Source organism: Oncorhynchus tshawytscha, linkage group LG05 (assembly GCF_018296145.1).
Source record: "Oncorhynchus tshawytscha isolate Ot180627B linkage group LG05, Otsh_v2.0, whole genome shotgun sequence".
Classification (NCBI taxonomy): domain Eukaryota; kingdom Metazoa; phylum Chordata; class Actinopteri; order Salmoniformes; family Salmonidae; genus Oncorhynchus; species Oncorhynchus tshawytscha.
Window position 1 is genome coordinate 30284344 of NC_056433.1, and position 21180 is coordinate 30305523.

At 42.0% G+C, this 21180-nt stretch overlaps 1 protein-coding gene across 10 annotated transcripts in view; it reads left to right on the forward strand.

Moving 5' to 3' along the window:
- LOC112237004 (neurexin-3b-like) overlaps positions 1 to 15188 on the forward strand; it is a 492294-nt gene extending 477106 nt beyond the window's left edge. For 6 of the 10 annotated variants that reach the window (XM_042321785.1, XM_042321790.1, XM_042321789.1 and 3 more), the window contains 2 exons: positions 242 to 323; positions 12310 to 15188. In XM_042321785.1, the coding sequence (XP_042177719.1) occupies positions 242 to 323; positions 12310 to 13313 (1086 nt within the window). In that variant the 3' untranslated portion in view covers positions 13314 to 15188. Of the gene's footprint in view, positions 1 to 241; positions 324 to 8784; positions 8914 to 12309 lie in introns of those variants that run through there. The other 4 variants (XM_042321786.1, XM_042321791.1, XM_042321793.1 and 1 more) reach the window with 3 other exon arrangements.
- The last annotated feature ends 5992 nt before the right edge of the window (positions 15189 to 21180 follow it).

Consider the following 21180-nt stretch of genomic DNA (forward strand, 5'->3'; position numbering starts at 1 on the left):
GTCCTGGGGTTGAGGATGGACGGAATAAAAGATTTGGGACAAGGAAATCGAGAACTGTCCAATTTGTTCAGATTTTCTCCGCTCGGCCGATTCAAAACAGCCTCCATACAGATATATTTAACTTGTGGTGATTCCCAGTGTGTGTTCGTGACTCAATGTGCTGTTCGGTCTCACCATGTTCTTTTGACGTCTTCTCTCCGTCTGTCTGTCTCTGTGCGTCTCTGTGTCTCCCTTCCACCAGCAGACGACAGATGACATAGTATCGTCGGCAGAGTGTTCCAGCGACGACGAGGATCTGGAGGAGTGTGATTCCGGACACGCAGGTGGGATGGGTGTGTCGAGTTGTGCTTGCTCAGATCTACCAGTCGTTCTTTCTTTCTTACTTTGATTTGCAACCCAAACCAAAAAGAGAGGGTCGTTCTCCTCTAAGCATCATGTCCCACGGGAGCCTAAAGTGTAACTGTAAAAGACTCCCTAAAAGCACCGAGAGACGCGGTAGCACGAGTCTACGGTTTTAGCTAAATGGAGAGTGGAAAGAGCTCTAAGCACTTTGGAGATGGATGAAAGTAAGATAATATCCTTAGCATGCCCTCTGTAGAAAAGTTTGAAGTTATGTTTAGGCTCCAATCTGTAAGTTACTGCATATATACATAGTTCTAGACACACCCACATATAGTATAGCGTGATAGCCTATAGTCAGTGATATAGTTTAATTATAGTCTCTAATTTAAGTTACACTTAGCTATGGGGCCTTTGGTCGTTAACATGGTTAAAAACTGTTAATACTAATTTTGTTCTCTCAGCATTCAAGAGAGCAAACTTTCAATCAAAAAGTACAAAATTAGTATCAAGCTCCATGTTCACCTGTCCAAACTGATGCTTCAAAATGTATCTGTCCTGTTTTATATGGTTGACATGTTTCTTGCTGTGCGTGTGTGTGCGTCTTCTCCACAAAGGATACATTTTGAGATCTATTTTTCGAAGAACAAAATGCTTTCAGCATAGATACTGTGATATGTGGCAGACTAACTGCAACAGACCCAGTCCTCCTCCTCTCTCTATCTCCTGTTTGTTCCTTTGTTTCCTTATACGTCGGAGGCTTGCCTTACCTGAAACATTCTAATAGAGAACAGATATCCTCGAATTTCTGTGCGCATCGTTTTTCTCTCTCCCCTCCTATAACACATATAGTTTTGACACCAGGTTAAAGTGAGATGTACGGGGACTTTAGAAAATGTGAATTTACTTATTCCACATTTTGTTGTGTTACAGCCTGAACTCAAAATTGATTAAATATATATGATCATTTCTACCAATCTTCACACAGTACCCCATAATGACAAAGTGAAAATGTGTTTTTAGATATTTTTGCAAACGTATTAAAAAAATGAAGTACAGAAATGTCTCATTTAACTAAGTATTCACAATACCGGTTGCTTGGGTTTGGTCGGAAAGCCAACTGAATTTGGAGTGTCATGGCACAGGGGTGTGAATACTTATGCAAATGAGATATTTATTTTCAATACATTTGCAAAAAATGTCTAAAAAAATGTTTTCAATTTGTCCATTTATTTATTTTTGGATCAATTTAGAATTCAAGCTGGAACACAACCAAATGTGGAACGAGTCAAGGGGTATGAATACTTTCTGAAGGCACTGTAACTCTCACTTCCCTCTACAGTAGTGTGAAATAATCATAACACACTACACCAGAGGTGATAATTAAGTGTGTTTTAAATGGAAACATGTCACTTGTTTTGAGACGACTTGGGTTTAGGGTTTTATGCATGTTAATATTCATATCAAGCTGTCAATCAAGTTCCCAACAGAGCTTAGCCAGTTGTGTTGTCTGATAATAAACCCAGATGGACTCCTATTGCTCCTGAGAATGAATAAGTACTAACTAATACTGTCTGGTTCAGTGGGTGAACCAGCACAGAAATAGAAATGACTAGGGTTTACTGAGAATGGTGCGACAAACCAAAAAAACATCCAGTCAGCAGCAGTCCTGTGGGCGAAAACAGCTCGTTGATGAGAGAGGTCGAAGGAGAATGGCAAGAATCGTGCAAGCTAACAGATGTGCCACAATCACACAAATAATGTCTCAGTACATCTCGGAAACGCATCTCCGGGAACGCACAACTCGTCGATCCTTGTCACGGATGGGCTATTGCAGTGGGTTCCATTCCTATCAGCTAAAAACAAGAAGAAGTGGCCTCAGTCGGCACGCGATCACCACCACTGGGCAACTGAGGAGTGGAAAAACATCGCCTGGAACATGACAGTGAGTTCATTGTACTTGAGTGGCCAGCGCAGTCCCCAGACCTCAACCAAATAGAGCATCTTTGGGATGAGATGGAACAGGCCGTTCGCAGCATGAATCTGCAGCAACTACGTAATGCCATCGCATCAGCATGGACCAACATCCCTGTAGAACGTTACCAACAGCATGTAGAATGCCCCTGGATAATTCAGGCTGTTCTGGAGGCAAAGGTTGCTCCGACCCTGTACTAGATAAACTTGCCAGTGAGTGTATATCTATGGTGTGAGTGACCTCTTCCCCCTCTCTCCCCTCCCCTGAAGCCCTGTGGCAGTCATTCACTAGCGAGCAAAAACGTTTTAATTACTGGGCTGTCCTTCAAAATGCCATCATAGAACACTAATTAATGCCCCAGTAATCTGCCTAAATATGCCCGGGCTAATTACGAAACATATGTCCACTTTTCACGGAGCACAATGTGAAGCAGATTCCATTAAGACCAATTGAAATGCTGTGTTCGCCTATTGTGTTATTCCTGGTAGAAGATCATGGATCGACGATTCTGCTTATTTATTTATATATTTAGGTTTTAGATAGGTTTCTGAATATGTGCACAGGGATAAGGAAGTAATTCCACAGTTTATCATCTCTAGAGCTTTGTCATCTTGTAGTTTTCTTGTAACATTCGTTGCGTGGAAATTGCGCATAAGGTTTTTTAGCAGGAATGTTGTCTTTTTCTGAACGTGGTCTTTTTGATTTGACTATTGTCGGGAGAAAGTACTTTCCTCTGCAAAGCCATACATACGAGAACTTTATGTTCTCTGGTGTCATGGAGTTACAACATCTGTATTTACCCTAAAAGAAATGAAATGGACATGGCTGACAGCTTGAACAATTTAAAAGTGTAACGTTCAAACTTAAAACCCAACTTTTCTCAAAAGCAAAAATGTTAGTAAGTCAGTAACTACAGTATACTATGAACTTGTTAGTCAGAATTGAGTCAACTTGGTACCCCCCTCATATAGTGATGATAATAGTGAACTACATTTAGTCGTACACAGTCATACATACATACCTCTCACCATGTTGACACAGAAATTCATAACCTCATTCTGATCCCCTGCTTCCAGTTTTGTTAACAGTTGCATGACATTGTTTTTTAAATTTGTTTTGTTTCTTTTTCATTTGAATCTTTTAATTTTCCATGGTGAAGCGCATTCTGGACATCTCTCCTCCGCTGTACCCTTTTCTGACTTACTGTTTCATTTGTTATCATTTGAGTTGTCCGGACTCATTTATTTGTTTATCTTGGTGCCCTCATCCTCCCATCTACCAGGATAGAGCTGCTCCCTCCGTTTTGCCTCATCTTGTGCCGCATGATATTTTGGTGGTTGAAAAAAAACAACAGTTCTCCTACTCATCTTCTTGTTTATGTTTTTTGCGCCATTAAAGACTGATTCTGAAACATCCCCCATTTTCGATTTACAACAGGAAATGAAAGGCAACAAAATCTTTTCTTGCCATCATCCTTTTTTGGGCCTTGTGCAGGCAACCCCATTCTGTCTCAAGAAAGTTGTGTGTGAAAGAATGACTCCCGCCCCCACAACATCCTACCCCGACCCCAACCCAACACCATCCAACCCCGCCTTCTTTCTCTCAGCCTTTCTGCATATACATGTCTGTTTTGAATGCAGATGGCATAAAAATAATTTTATTGCCACAAAGTATATCTGTTTTTCTATTCTATATCTGTTGCTCCTAGTAGAAGGCATTTGTGGCATGCATACGTACGTGACTGTACAGTAGACTAGAAGACTAACTTCCTGTAACTTTCTCGGTGATTCCTCCTCCTTATTGCTAATGCATGTGAATTTGATTGGCAGCCATTTTCTATGCTTCTAATTCCACCCATAACTTTGCTCTCAGGCTAACCCTGCCCCGCCCTGCCCACTGTTGTTATGTGTTTAGGGGCAACAGTGGTGGTTTAAAACCCAGCCACTGTCGCCCCTCCTTCTTCTGGTCTTGTTTCTGTGTCTGTGTTTGTCTGTGCATGTCTGCCAACCTGTTGTGTCTGTCCTTAATGTTTGTCTGTGATTGTTTTGTCTATGTTTTAAAACTGTCAACCTGAAACTACCCTCTGGTCCTGAGAGAGTTCCACAAGAAGGTGACAGGAACAGTGCAGGAACAGAATATTCTACACCTGGGGCTGACTCCATTTCAAGAACTACAGTTGTGCACTGAACCGGTCGATAAGTAGATGACAACACAATTAAGGACACTTCCCCTAACTTACTTTCTTATCAACCCTCGTTTAGACAGCTAAATCTACGATAGATGTTAGCCCCTTCAGTAGTTGACAAAGTGACTGATCAACCAGGAAATCGCCATGCTCTTCAAGTCTCTTGTGAGGGGTCATCATTACAAAAGATGCTGCTGCTGATCAATCACTTTGGTTACCCTAACCAATTCGGCCAATCATTACATTGCACATTTACATTTTAGTCACTTAGCTGACGTTCTTATCCAGTACAACATTCGGCGACATTGTACATTCTTTTTCAAATAACCCAAAGAGCAGAGTGGCAGGTCGACAGGTACAGTAGAGAGTTAACTTCACAGCGCCACTTTCAGTCTCACGGTGCCTGCATAAAACGAGGACACAGGACAGCCATCCAGCAGAAGGAGAAACGACATGTAATAAAATCTTATGAAATGTAACCGCGTGAGCCATTAGATTAGAGTATCAACGACGATGAATAGGCCCAGCGATCTAATGGAGGACTAACCTAATTCTGCATGTCTCTTTAACACATGAGTCGGCAGGGAAACAGGGAAAGAAAAGCCATTGAGGAGGCTGTGTTAGATCAGGAGCGATGTAGCCCATGATTTCTTTATCGTAGCGCTGATGGTAGTGCTGATGATATGAAGGACCAGGACGAAGCGGGGGCGTCAGGCGGGCGACGGGCGCGATGAGGAGAGAGTGAACTGTGAGCGGGATGGAGCAGTGACTCTCTCTCTCTCTCCCGCCTAGCCTAGTGGCATTACGGTGGACCTTGGCTGGCTGGAGCTGTCGTCGTCAGGCCCCGTCGGGCTGACTGTCACTTCGACACAGGCCCCAGATCAGTTTAAAGGTTATTCAGTTGACATGTCATCGGAGCGGTGAGGTGAGCTTAATGGCCCTTCGACAAATCGACCGGCCGACAGGGGACTTGCTTTGCTGCTTTACACCACGGTGGCTGGCTGGAGGATGCCAATTTAATAGGTCGGAGTGCACCCAGCCTGCCACACTGTCCTACAAAGGACAGCACAATCTGACAAAAAAACATCCTAGCTATCTGCCATTAAGGGATAGGGCAGGAGGACACCCCCCTGAAAGTAAAATCTCTCCCCTGGGTTATCTGCCATGTGCCACCCACACGCCTGGATAAGGGACACCCCCCTGTAGAGTAGGACATTGGTGCTTCCTCACAAACTGGTGAAGTCTTCTTGCTGTCTGTATTCTGACAAGCTGTCAATCTTCTCCTAAATGTATGCTGCTGAGATTTACCTCAAGCGGAAAAGATGAACTTTTAAGTTAATGCTTGGTAGAAAGCTCAGACTTCCCACGATGTACCTGTATGTTATAATAAGCCCAGGTGCTGTATATCCCTTTTAATGCTCTGACAGTAAGGGCTGGATTCAATCAGATCCGCTTTCGCCGACATCCGCATAGCAGTTGTTTTGGCGGTGTCGGAGGTGGAACTGCATTAGAGCTGTCAAATCAAGAAGTGGCTCCTGGCATTATACCTAAAGCCGACATTGCCACATGAACAGAAATCCCATGCAGCCTTGTTTACAAGTTTGAACACTGGTATGTAAGATGCAATCTACACCTTGATTAGGCTGATGGAAATCCTCCCTATTTTGTTTGTGATTTTTGTATTTTAGTGTCATATACAGCCTACACTTTCTATACAGCCTATACTTTCTCGCTCTGAACCTTGTCACGTGAGTGGGATGGGTGTGGCTTGGTGAGAAGGGTTGCAAGGGCAGCTGCTCACCGGTTTGACAACTCCAACTACCACGTGTATCCTGGACATACGGCTAATAAAACCAGAAACTTGGGGAGGAGAGTTACTGCAGCTCTCTGCAGATCTTGACCAACATCCTGGTTCCCTTAAGGATGATCGGGGTGGATGTACTGTATGTGTACGTGACCAATAACATTTGAGTTGATTTAGTGAGGTCGAGGACGGTTTTGTTCAATCTGCTTTTGTCCCGTCTAGTCTGACTCATCCTACATCAGCGTTCGTCTGTCTGAAGGAACACTTTGTTTTTAAAGGATGGCGTCAGAATGTTAGTGCATCATGCTGCTTCCCCATTTAGTCTCGAGGCTTTCTTTCCAGACTTCATCACCATGGGAGAAAGAAAGAGAGCGAGAAAAAGAGAAAAGGAAACACTAACTAGTGTACCTCCAGGTCTGCTGAAGTGTACACTGTAGGCTTAGCACAAAGCCCCTCCGTCTTGACATTAGCTGAGAAAACGAATACGAACGGCGTCTCGTTAAGCAAACTCATTAGAACGTGCAGTGTTTGCGCTGAGGTAAAACACTGTGAAATGTGCAGCGCTAGTAAGAGAGCTAACGCAGAGGATTAAAGTGTTTACTAAAACGTCAAGGTCCTCTGGCAGGCTTTTGCTTCCCAGAGCCACACACACCTCTCAGAAACACAAACACACACACACACACTCTCTCTCTCACACCCAGGCAGCTCCCTTCGGATGGGATGCAAAGGTTTTGTTGATCTAGCAGGAAAGCTAACAATTGCCAAAAGCTTTTAGATGTTCAGGAATGAAGGAGTGAGCGTACGGATGCAAACATGGCCAAGACGATACAGGGTAGATGGAGATAAACAGACTCTGAAATCACTTAGTGAGCGATGCTACTGTTTATCCAACAAGGCAGGTAGCCGATTCCTGATTAAAACATTACCATAGCCACACAATGGCAACAGAAACGCTGAATTGGTGTACAGAGCAGGGTACATTGTCTCTAGACTACACACCTGGGCTTGGTGGTGATCCACGGACCCTGTATGTTGTTGGCTAAATAACGTGACATGCACATTGACATCATAAGGCAAGTACCAACCAATAACACTAAAGATATTAAAGCTCTCTTTCATAGTGATAAATCTAAATATACCATTTCATCCGCTCACGTCTCTCAGAGAACTGTTCCAGAGCCAAAAGCAGAAGAACCTGGACTATAGATCTAAAAAGAAATGTTCTTGTCCCCATGGGGTCTGGATAGCCCCATCTCCTTGTGCCCTCTTGTGGAACTTCCTCGGAACATTGTTTATCTGTCAAGCAAAGGCTGTTGGATATGCATTAGCATAAAACTGAACTAAACTAAATGTAATAAAAGCCGACGTTAATTAATTAACTTCCAAGTTGATTAATTAGGTAAAGACTATGACAAATGGTTTTCCTTCTTCCTACCAGATGGTTAATGTAAGTAATAGTAAATGGTTCTTTGCCTGAAACAATATACCCTACAGCCTTTGGTAAATGACCTCTAGTGACCTTTAACCCCCTCCTGACACCATGACCCCCAGCTTGCTGTACTGTTACTGTATATTACTCTCCCTAAATGCAACTTACTTAAAGCATGCACTAACCATGAATCTAATGGTGAAAACAACAAAAATATAAAAATGTCCAATATTACCTAACCTCTCTCTGACGTACACCCAGATTGCACGCCTGTTTTGTGTTTTAAAAATACTAACAACAGATATGTATTTCATAAAGAAATAACTAATAATAATGTTATTATTATTAGTTATTATATGAAGGTGGTGACAATTTCCCCTACGAACTGTCCCTCCTCTCTACGTCTGCCTCAGTGTGTGCTTTCTGGTTGTTCATCTTTGATAGTGTGTGAGAATTTTTTATGCTTTGAATTTCTTGCTTGCCAATTGTTTTTTTGATTTGTCTGTTTGTACATATATGTAAATATACATATATGTGGATATCTATGTTAATTACTGAAATTGCTCCAAATTACCTCTTTTACAATCTGATAATTAGCTTAGAAGTACTATTGATAATGTTATGAAGACATTCATTCTTAATGAGTACATTTCTTCATTTTTTCTTAATGATTGTGATTGGTCGACTGTGGTTGGAAATCCACAGCTCTGATTGGTTCCCCAAAACACCTGACCCATTGTACAATAACAGATTCCGAAATCATTTTATTAAGAAAAAATAGAAGAAAACTCAAATGCAAGTATCCTCACCACTATCTGTTTCAAATTGTTTCAAAGCTGTTCTTACACTGATATATTCTTTCCTGTTATTTAAATTAGCAATTTTGATTACATTTGGATTAGAATGAATTCATTGATTATTAATTTGTGCATGGCAAAGAAAGAAGTTGCAGCTTAGGGTTTGTAAAAAAAACTGTGTTGAAAGTGCTGTTCTCTTCTGTAGATGGGCATGTACATGCTCATGGTTTGTATGTCCCCATCCCTTCCTTACAGCCAAAAGCTCTAATGCCGCCCGGCCGCTTCGTGCCACCTTTACATGGACATGGCAACTGACGTACACATTCACCCCCATCTATGTCATTTTTTACCTAGTCTGTTCATAGGTCTCCCTCCCCCTCCCACCCCCCCAACCCCCTTTCCATAGAGAAGTAAAGATACAGTCATCCATTCGTTCAAAACTAATGAACAACGAAGTTCAAGTTAAAGGAGAAAAAAACGCTCAATAATCAGACTGTAGATATTTATGGAGAAGCTACTTAAAAGCAGCTTATCTCTCACAAAGCCAAGACTTATCTATAGATGTACAGATTTCTTTTTATAAAAACAAAAACGACTATATCAAAAGTTTAAAAAAAAAAAAAAAAATCCTGAACAGAATGGTGAAGATTATTTTTCATGTCATGATGTGTGGATGTATGTGTTGTTTCCTCCCTGTACCATCCTGTCTAAAAGAGAAATAACTTACTCAATTAATCAAAATTGTTCAAAAGAAACTAACCTAACTTGTCCAAAAGCATTCTCACACAACTTTCTTTTGTAAATTGTTTTCTTCCTGCCAAAATCATGCGGGCAATTTGTTGATGTAAGTGCACAAAATTGATGGTATGCTTTCTTCCTTTTAAAAACTATTTTTTTTGTAGGCTCTATTATGATTTTTCAAGCTGACTTTATTTCACCTCTTTCTACGTACTAATCCATTTTATGGATAAATCTATCTGTGCCTTTAGTTTGTGAATGTTGAAGAAGTTTGCTCTAACTCTGTTTGACAGTCTGAACTGTGTTTGCTTTGCTTTACGTATTTTTTTCCCTTTGTTTTCTTTTGTATCATTTTTATTGTTATTAGAGATTTGCATCTTCTTTTAGTGCCCTGTTTGTGACGAGCCTTTGCAGTGTATAAGCTAGCCACCTTGGCAAGAGGTTTATGCAGATTCAACCGACATCTGAATGTTACCTTTTAATGTTTTTAGAAACAAACCTAATAGTAAAATAATATAATAAAGGACAAGAGAAGGTAATAGAAATGATAGATACATAGCAAACTTCCATGTTCCAAGACTAGCCAAGAACACACATACAGTAACTGATACTGATATAATACACTTGACAATAAATAAAAGCAGAACATTCAGTTGTTGTTGTTGAACTGTCAGGTGACTTTGTGCCATTGTGGTAACTGTATAAGATAAGTCAAAAGGCAAGGGGCTAGTGGTGGAAGCCTACTGAAGTCACCATAGAGAAAACATGAATATAAGAAGAAATATTTTGCTCAGTTTCATTGAATTAGACCCTAACAATAGCTACAGAAAGTTTAGCCTGGTCTCTGCACCCTAGAGGAACCCGACAAGGTTAACCACTATCTCCATTATTATTTACATTGGCCAATAATCCAAACCCACGTGGGATAGCAATTTCTCACTTCATGCTGATGCCCTATTGCTTTATATTAGGAATGCAGAGAAGTCAGTAGCTACAAAAACTACAAGACTATAGAGCAAGCTATCTTTGCCTTTCAGCAAAACTTGAGCATTATTAGTTAATACAGGGGTGGGCAATTCCAGTTCTCGAGGACCTGATTGGTGTCACAGTTTTGTCCCAGCCCCAGCTAACACACCTGACTCCAATAATCACCTAATCATGATCTTAGTTTAGAATGACATTTGATTAATCAGCTGTGTTCTAGGGATGGAGAAAAAGTGTGACACCAATCAGGCCATCGAGGACTAGAGTTCCTCACCCCTGAGTTAGAACATACACTGAGTGTACAAAACATTAGGAAGTCCTTCCTAAAATTGAGTTGCACCCCCTTATGCCCTCAGAACAGTCTCAATTCGTCGGGGCATGGACTGTACAAGGTGTCGAAAGCGTTCCACGGGGATACTGGCCCATGTTGACTACAATGCTTCACAGAGTTGTGTCAAGGTGGCTGGATGTCCTTTCGGTGGTGGACCGTTCTTGATACACACAGGAAACTGTTGAGCGTGAAAAACCCAGCAGCACTGCAGTTCTTGAAACAAGCCTGTGCGCCTGGCACCTACTGTCATACCCCGTTGAAAGGCACTTAAATCTTTAGTCTTGCCCATTCACCCTCTTCATGTCAAATCAAATCAAATTGTATTAGTTACATGTGCCGAATACAACAGGTGTAGGCCTTACAGTGAAATGCTTACTTTTGAGCCCCTAACCAACAATGCAGTTTAAAAAAACATGAATAAGATATAAAAGTAACAAGTTAAAGAGCAGCAGTAAAATAACAATAGCGAGACTATATACAGGGGATACCGGTACAGAGTCAATGTGGAGACTATATACAGGGGATACCAGTACAGAGTCAATGTGGAGACTATATACAGGGGATATCAGTACAGAGTCAATGTGGAGATTATATACAGGGGATATCAGTACAGAGTCAATGTGGAGACTATATACAGGGGATATTAGTACAGAGTCAATGTGGAGACTATATACAGGGGATACCAGTACAGAGTCCATGTGGAGACTATATACAGGGTATACCAGTACAGAGTCAATGTGGAGACTATATACAGGGGATACCAGTACAGAGTCCATGTGGAGACTATATACAGGGGATACCAGTACAGAGTCAATGTGCGGGGGCACTGGTTAGTTGAGGTAATATGTACATGTAGGTAGAGTTATTAAAGTGACTATGCATAGATGATAACGACAGAGAGTAGCAGCAGTGTAAAGGTGGGGGGGGCAATGCAAATAGTCTGGGTGGCCATTTGATTAGGTGTTCAGGAGTCTTATAGCTTGGAGGTAGAAGCTGTTTAGAAGCCTCTTGGACCTCTTAATGGCACACATACACAATCCATGTCTCAATTGTCTCAAGGATTAAAAATCCTTCTTTAAACTGTTTCCTCCCCTTCATCTACACTGATTGAAGTGGATTTAAGTGACACCAATAAGGGAGCATAGCTTTCACCTGGATTCACCTGGTCAGTCTATGTCATGGAAAGAACATTTTGTACAGTCAGTGTATTTCTCAAGCTTATATTGTATCCAGACAGCCAGACACTGGCAACGCTAGACCAGACAGAATCAATACAGTTACACCCTGGTGTGTAGGTTCCAGAGCTACAAAGCCAGCAACGATAATGATATCTCTGTTCACAGAAAGAGTACACTTGTTATTGAACTTGAAGTGTAGGAGTTTTAGGTGTGGTAAAAAGTATGTTTGATATTTTGGCTCACCCTTGCACATCCCTTGCAGCCTTTTGATGCAATGTATACATTTTTTGTGGCTATTGTTTCTTTTCAGTTTATGGTCTTGTTTGGTTGGTTGGTTCTGGTTTCATTGAATTTGCACTGGTATAGTATTTTCTGTTCTTTATCATTTTTCTTTAATGTTGACATGATTTCCTTTTGTTTGTTTCTTGTTACGCTTTGCTTTTTATGTTTGTTGTAATTACTTTCCGGTGTTTGATTGATTAGCTATTGTCTACGTTCAGAACGTCATGCATGTCCTCTAACGTGTCTCTTTTCTGTTTCTGTTCACAGGAGGGGAGTTAGTCATCCCTGTACTTGTAGAGGATCCCATAGACATCCCTCCTGTCTCCACCCATTCTCCTTTCATCCCCCTCCCCCCAACCCTCCGCCCCGTCCTCACCATTATCGAGGCCACCAAAGAGTCCCTGCCCATGGCCACTGAGGCGGGGGTACCTTGCTTGTCGGACCGAGGCAGCGATGATTGTGATGATGGTCTTGATGGTGGTGGTGGTGATGATGATGATGATGATGATGATGCAATGGTGATATCGGGGTTTGGCTCTGGCGAAGCTTTCGACTCTAGCCTGCCCCCCACTGACGATGAAGATTTTTACACCACCTTCTCCCTGGTAACAGATAAGATCTTGACCACGTCGGCCTATGAAGGTGGCTACAAAGCTCTCGCGCCCAAGTGGGAGGCCAAGGACTTGAGGCCTAGCAAAGCCTCAGAGGCGGGTAGGACTACACCCACCCCGCCTCTACCCAACCTCGGGGGCACTGTAGCGGAGGCATCCCTCCCCTCGGACGGCACGCCGCCCAAACTGCCCGCCGGGAAAATGGACAACCGCGAGGTGATCAAACCCCTACAGCCAGACATTGTCCTGCTGCCTCTGCCGACCACGTCCTTCGACCTGGACGGCACCAAGCCCCGCGGGCCTCTCATCACCTCGCCCATGCTACGCACGGTGCCTGCCACGTTACCCACCGTACCCGTCGTAAGGCGGGTACCCCCTGGGGCCTCGGAGGTGATACGAGAATCCAGCAGCACAACAGGCATGGTGGTGGGCATCGTCTCGGCCGCAGCACTCTGCATCCTCATCCTCCTCTACGCCATGTACAAGTACAGGAACAGAGACGAAGGCTCCTACCAGGTAGACGAGACACGGAATTACATCAGCAACTCGGCACAGACCAACGGCGCCGTGGTGAAAGATAAAACGCCCAGCGGGGGCAGTGGTGCCAAGGGAGCCAGCAGCAAGAGACCGAAAGACAAGGACAAGGAATACTATGTATAGAAAAAAAATCAACCATTCCCGAATGCAAACAAAAAATATAAAAAAACTGTTTGGAGAAAATAGGAATAAACGCTTGACAGTACCATATTGGGAGCTGTAATTCAAAAAGGAAAACAAAATCTGCTCATGAGAACTCAAAGTGAATGAGTCCAAGTTTAATCATTTTCAAATGTACTGTGACCTAAAAGCACACTATGGTAAGCATACAGAGAAACAGGCTGATAGGGACACTACTATAAGAGACCTTGTTGTGACGAGATGACGGAGCTCTGTCCGGAGTCGTTGCCAGAGGTTTGGCAGTGTAAGATACTGTTACTTCGCTATCCCTCCCAAGTGACTGTCAGAGATGTGTGATCCTTGGCGTAAACAACCTTGTCCATTGTAAACCTGTAAAATAACAAAACAAACCATTATTTTGGCCATTCTGAGCATGCATGTGAGATGTATGTGACGTGGTGCTGGCATCTGTGTGAGGGACCTGAAGATAAGAACGAATGGTCAGTTAAAGATAAACTTTGAAAGACAAAACATAATTAGCATAAAACATTTCCATTTCTATGCCTAGCATTGATATGAGGGAAGGTATGTGTCTGGTGGCTAAGGTGTATTTCTTCCACCCTATGTTTTTTGAGGGATGAAAGACATTGTCAGGGCTGACCAGTCGATGCTTAATAATGAATGGTAGTGCAGTAATGTATCTCAATTTTTTTTAAACCTTTTTTCCCCCCACCGGTCTCAAATAAGGATTTGAAATCGACAGTATGCATGACATCCACAATCAAGAGGGTATTCAACCATACCAACCAGTGGATGCAGCAGGCAAAATGCTATGTTTATTTTATAATATACTTTACAGAACGTTAGATCCCAGATAGCATTTTTATTTCAATTTATTTTGTTTTCCATAGAACACTGATTCAGTTATTTGTTCCGTTCTGTTTGTCCCATTTCTCAGTGTGTGGAGGTTTATTCAACGTCGTGACGTCGGAGAGATTTTTGGTACAATATTGAAAACAATGTGGCTAACGAAGACGTAACCAATGTGAAAAGGTTTTGCATTTTTTTCTGTTGTCACAGTCAACTGTGTCAAAACAACAACTATGTTTACATATGTTATTGCATCATAGCCGTCGTCCTTTGCAGGTCAATATTGTACATAACATTTGATTTTTTTTGTATTGTACAGACAGATCATTTGAGCTGATTTATTTTCTCGGTGTACTACAATACATTACAAAAAATCAAATCTTTTTTTGGATGTTGAGAAAGTGATTATTGGAGAAAGACTGGAGAAAGTGATGCTGTACTTGCATTTTGTTTGTAAGGAGAGAAGGAACATGTTGATAAGTTAGAAAATCTAGTATTTTTGGATGATGTTTCTAAAAATGCATGAATATTTGACCAATGGGAGAAGTCAATCGATATTGTACTAGGGCCTCCTGATTTTGGATTATGTTGATTGCTTATTTGTTTTTTTAGTTTTTTTTTAACGTAAAAACAGTGAAGAGAAACCTAATAATAAAGAAAGAATCTGGTGGAGTTTTGAGACCCAGTACTGGCACCTTACTAAGATACAGGATTATGTTGTTTTTACTGTGATGTCTATGTTCCTTCCTTTCGGTTGTTGCTGTTCTTTTATGTTTATGTTTCTTATTGTGCAGTTTTCATTTCAATTCCTATCATTTTTATGAGTTTGGGCTGGCAGCACATTTTTTTTGTATTTATTTATTACTTAATATATTTGATTGTGTCCTGTTCAGTTCGCATTCTAAGCAAATCTCAAGTCGTTGTGCACATTCATTTGGATTTTGTGTTGTTATTGCTGCTTTTCAACCCATTAATAAATCCCAGCAATAAAATGTTCTTCCCCAAGTTTTCAATGGTAGATGATGGTTAGCTGTCTGTCCTGTGGTGTGAGTGTGAATATAAAAAAAAGACTATAGGCATGAATGGAAGGGGAAAAGAAAGAGAAAGAGAAATACAAATAAAAATGGTTGACATGGAGAGGGTTTATGAGCTTTTAGAAGTACATTCATCAGTAACAGAGCACAGAGACAGGATTTGTTTTCTCAACCTGTGTCCATTACCTAAATCATCTTATTCCAAAATGGATGAATTATTTTTTTTTCCAGTAGGGCAGGGGCGATACCAGTATCACGATACTCGTTAGTATCGTGGCAAGGAAACAAAACACAAAGCGGATTTAACTTCTTTAGGAAAACAGCCCTAATGTTGGAAACACACATCATTATGTTGTCATCCAGAGTCATATTTATTTATTTTCTAATCTAGAACACATCATATTTTATATACAGCAGGTTTTTTGAGGACCAAAGAGTTTGGCCTGCTTAGCGTAAAAAAATGTTATCATGGAAAAATGATTGCCATACTGGTTTCGTCACAGCCATAATTAAAAGTCCTGAACGCAAATAGTACATTTTTAGATTCATCTTCAAGTAATCTTTTAACATGATCAGATATTCCTCTCTAATTCCTTTTTACAAACAAGGTTTCCATCCAACCTTTTGTGCGAGAAAAGTACATTCACAACAGACCTGATGGAAACAGTGAATTTCTCGGTCAAACAAAATACGCTAGACAAGGTGGGAACTGTTTGTGTCTGTAAAATGTATTATGAGAGAAATGGGGGTGGAAACAACTTTATGAGCAAATATTGATATAATAATCATATCAAAGTAAACTTGGAGTCACGCAATGAGTTGTGTGGTCCTCCCACTACAAGGCTACAGATTAAATACGTTTTGATGAACACATGGGGATGGAAGTGCACGGTGATGAGCTAGATTTGCCTGGCTACCCAAACTCTTTGCCCTGACAAACGCAACCCCACCCACAGAAGTTAGTTTCTTCTCTGCAATGAGTCTGGATCTGATGCTGCGTTCAAAACAACTGTTGAACTCGGAAATCTCCGACTACAGTGCGTTCAAGACAACTGGGAACTCGGTAAAACACACTAGCTCAGACTGGGAAAAATCATTTTAAACGGTCATCCAACTCGGAATTCCAAGTCCCGAAACTCTGGCATCTTCCTAGAGCTGCAACTTTCTGACCTAAAGATCACTGACATCATGATTTGACCTTGTTGAATTAACGAGCTGTTGGCTAGAGCACTCGTACCAAGATCAGAGTGGGCACGTTCATCAGTAGAGTTGGTTGGAAACTCATTTAAATGATATATTTTTGAATCGGTACGTGGGAATTTAACCGCAAAAGTTATTTTTATGTGCACTACGTCATCACGCACAGCCTTTTACCTGCAACAAGTCAATTAGATAAAAACACATCTCTGGTGGGAAAATGTGCATATTGTTTTTATGCAGATTTGAGAATATTCGCATGAAGATCTCACCAATTGTATGGAAACCTAGCTATAGCTAGAGTCAGTGTTAACTCTCCTATACGCTCCAAGCACAGCAGATTCTGAGAAGAGACTGGAGGAAGAAGAATGCCATTATCCCCTTCCATCACCAGGTCTTTGCGGTAACGCATGAATGGGGGGAATGAGATTTTTTTTTCTCTAGGCACCATATGGACAGCTCATGACTTTGTGAATGGCTCGCTGGCACCTGCTTCCCAGACCCATTTTTACACCATTCCATATTTTGCGCAAATGGGCCACACAGTCCTGATCATTACCTTGGAATAGCCCATTGATGTAAGTTAGAGGGCTGTAAGGAGTATATTTAGCCAGCACAATGACTACATATTAACTCATTCATTCTGCTACTGCCAAGGGTAATAAGAGTCCAATAGTTTTTTTGTTTTCTTTACGGCCTAAAAGTACTTTTACATTCTCATTGAGTGACCTGACATGCTCTTTTTACTCTCAATGGGAACATTGTAGTAGGCTTGCAGTACTCGTGGTTGGTTGGCCTTAGTGAGGTTGCTAGTATTGACTCTGTAAGAATGTACGTATGATGCATAGAAATCCAATAACCGTGTATTAGTACATGAATGGGTTTGTCAAAAAAAACACCTGACTGCACCAATCAGTAGCCTGTCTATAACTGTAAGGCTGGATCATATTAATGAGAAGGAGGAAGCAGGTGACTGACTGAGCCTTTAGTGATGTCACACACAGCTGCTCTTTGGTGGTCTTGGGTGGCTCATTTGGTAAAAGTGTGGCACTAGCAACGCCAAGGTTGTTGGTTCGATATTGCACAGTCATGACATACCAATGTGAATAATGAATGCACTCGTACTTTAAGTTGCTTGGTGTAACCTTGTCTGCTAACTGGCAGGTAATATTTCAGATGTACGCTGGCCCACCCTACCCTGTCACCTCAGGGCCATGTAACCAGCGGGTGGTTAACTGTTGTGCTTGATGGCTCAGAGAGACTGTTTTCTTTTTTTAGTCAAATGTGCAGAAATAGATTACATCAATTTGCCCAAACAGATTGGATAATTCATACAATGCATTCCGACCCCTTCTGTTCTACCACATTTAATTTACACTACAGCCTTGTTCTAAAATGGATTACATTAATGTTTTGCATCAATCGACAAAATACCCCACAATGACAAAGTGAAAACCGGTTGTAGAAATGTTTGCAAATGTATATATAATTGTTTAATTTTTAAATAGCTTATTTACATATGTATTCAGACTCTTTGCTATGAGACTAGACATTGAGCTCAGGTGCATCCTGTTTCCACTGATCATCCTTGAGATGTTTCAACAACTTGATTGGAGTCCACATGTGGTACATTTAATTGATTGGATATGATTTGGAAAGGCACTCACCTGTCTATATAAATCCAATTGTATTTATCACATGCGCCGAATACAACAGGTGTGTAGACCTTACTGTGAAATGCTAACTTACAAGCCCTTAACCAGCAGTTCAATAAATAGAGTCAAGAAAATATTTACTAAATAAACCAAAATAAAAATAAAAAGTAACACAATAAAATCAAGTAACAATAACGAGGCTATATACAGGGGTTACCGGTACCGAGTCAAAGTGTGGGGGGGGTACAGGTTAGTCGAGGTAGTTTGTACATGTAGGTTGGGATAAAGTGACTATGCATAGATAATAAACAGCAGTCTAAAAACAGGGGGGGGGTCCGGGTAGCTTGGGGGATAGAAGCTGTAAAGGAGCCTTTTGGATCTAGACTTGGCGCTCCGGTACCACTTGACGTGTGGTAGCAGAGGGAACAGTCTATGACAATTTTTTGGACCTTCCTCTGACACCGCCTAGTATATACAGTGGGGCAAAAAAGTATTTAGTCAGCCACCAATTGTGCAAGTTCTCCCACTTAAAAAGATGAGAGAGGCCTGTAATTTCCATCATAGGTACACTTCAACTATGACAGACAAAATGAGAAGGAAAAAATCCAAAAAATCACATTGTAGGATTTTTAATTATTTGGGATCATTATCATGCTGAAAGACCCAGCCACGTTTCATCTTCAATGCCCTTGCTGATGGAAGGAGGTTTTCACTCAAAATCTCACGATACATGGCCCCATTCATTCTTTCATTTACACAGATCAGTCGTCCTGGTCCCTTTGCAGAAAAACAGCCCCTAAGCATGATGTTTCCACCCCCATGCTTCACAGTAGGTATGGTGTTCTTTGGATGCAACTCAGCATTCTTTGTCCTCCAAACACGACGAGTTGAGTTTTTACCAAAAAGTTATATTTTGGTTTCATCTGACCATATGACATTCTCCCAATCTTCTTCTGGATCATCCAAATGCTCTCTAGCAAACTTCAGAATGGTCTGGACATGTACTGGCTTAAGCAGGGGGACATGTCTGGCACTGCAGGATTTGAGTCCCTGGCCCCGTAGTGTGTTACTGATGGTAGGTTTTGTTACTTTGGTCCCAGCTCTCTGCAGGTCATTCACTAGGTCCCCCCGTGTGGTTCTGGGATTTTTGCTCACCATTCTTGTGATCATTTTGACCCCACGGGGTGAGATCTTGCGTGGAGCCCCAGATCGAGGGAGATTATCAGTGGTCTTGTATGTCTTCCATTTCCTAATAATTGCTCCCACAGTTGATTTCTTCAAACCAAGCTGCTTACCTATTGCAGATTCAGTCTTCCCAGCCTGGTGAGAAGACTGAATTTTGTTTCTAGTGTCCTTCAACAGCTCTTTGGTCTTGGCCATAGTGGAGTTTGGAGTGTGACTGTTTGAGGTTGTGGACAGGTGTCTTTTATACTGATAACAAGTTCAAACAGGTGCCATTAATACAGGTATCGAGTGGAGGACAGAGGAGCATCTTAAAGAAGAAGTTACAGGTCTGTGAGAGCCAGAAATCTTGCTTGTTTGTAGGTGACCAAATACTTATTTTCCACCATAATTTGCAAATAAATTCATTAAAAATCCTACAATGTGATTTTCTGGATTTCTTTTTCTCATTTTGTCTGTCATAGTTGAAGTGTACCTATGATGAAAATTACAGGCCTCTCTCATCTTTTTAAGTGGGAGAACTTGCACAATTGGTGGCTGACTAAATACTTTTTTGCCCCACTGTAGGTCCTGGATGTCAGGAAGCTTGGCCCCAGTGATGTATTGGGCTGTATGCACTACCCTCTGTAGGGCCTTACAGTCAGAACTGAGCATTTGCCATACCAGGCGGTGATGCAACTGGTAAGGATGCTCTTGATGGTGCAGCTCTATAACGTTTTAAGAATCTGGGGACACATTCAGTCTCCTGAGGGGGAAAAGGAGTTGTCATGACCTCTTCACGACTGTCTTGGTGTGTTTGGACCATGATAGTTTGTTGGTGATGTGGACACCAAGGAACTTAAAACTCTCGACACACTCCAGTACAGCCCTGTTGATGTTAATGGGGGCCTGTTCAGCCCTCCTTTTCCTGTAGTCCACAATCATCTCATTAGTCTTGCTCACATTGAGAGAGAGGTTGTTGTCCTGGCACCACACTGCTAGTTCTCTGACCTCCTCCCTGTAGGCTGTCTCATCAATGTCGGTGATCAGGCCTACCACTGTTGTGTCGTCAGCAAACTTAAAGATGGTGTTGGAGTCGTGCTTGGCCACGCAGTCATGGGGGAACAGGGAGTAGAGGAGGGGACTAAGCACGCACCCATGAGGGGCCCAGGTGTTGAGGATCAGCATGGCAGATGTGTTGTTGCCCGCCCTTACCATATGGGGGTCGGCCCGTCAGGAAGTCCAGGATCCAGTTGCAGAGGGAGGTGTTTAGTCCCAGGGTCCTTAGCTTCATGATGAGCTTGGAGGGCACTATGGTGTTGAACTCTGAGCTGTAGTCAATTAACAGCATTCTCACATAGGTGTTTCTTTTGTCCAGGTGGAAAAGAGCAGTGTGGAGTGCGGTTGAGATTGCGGCATCTGTGGATCTGTTGGGGCGGTATGTGAATTGGAGTGAGTCTAGGATTTCCTGGACCAGCCTTTCAAAGGACTTCATTGCTAAAGACGTGAGTGCTATGGGGCGGTAATCATTTAATCAGGTTACCTTCGCATTCTTTGGCACAGGGACTGTGGTGGTCTGCTTGAAACATGTCGGTATTACAGACCCAGTCAGGGAGAGGTTGAAAATGTCAGTGAAGACACTTGCCAGTTGGTCTGCGCATGCTCTGAGTGCACGCCCTGATAATCCATAAGCCCCATGGTCTTCTGAATGTTGACCTGTTTAAAGGTCTTACTCACATCTGCTACGGAGAGCATGATCACACAGTCATCCGGAACAACTGGTGCTCTCATGCATGCTTCAGTGTTGCTTGTTTCGAAGCGAGCATATTGGTAGAGTGCTGCGGAGAGGGTTGTCCTAATGGAAGGTTCTTCCGCCCCCACGGATGAACTCTGGAGCTCTGTCAGAGTGACTATTGGGTTATTGGTCACCTCCCTGACCCACAGTTGGTATAA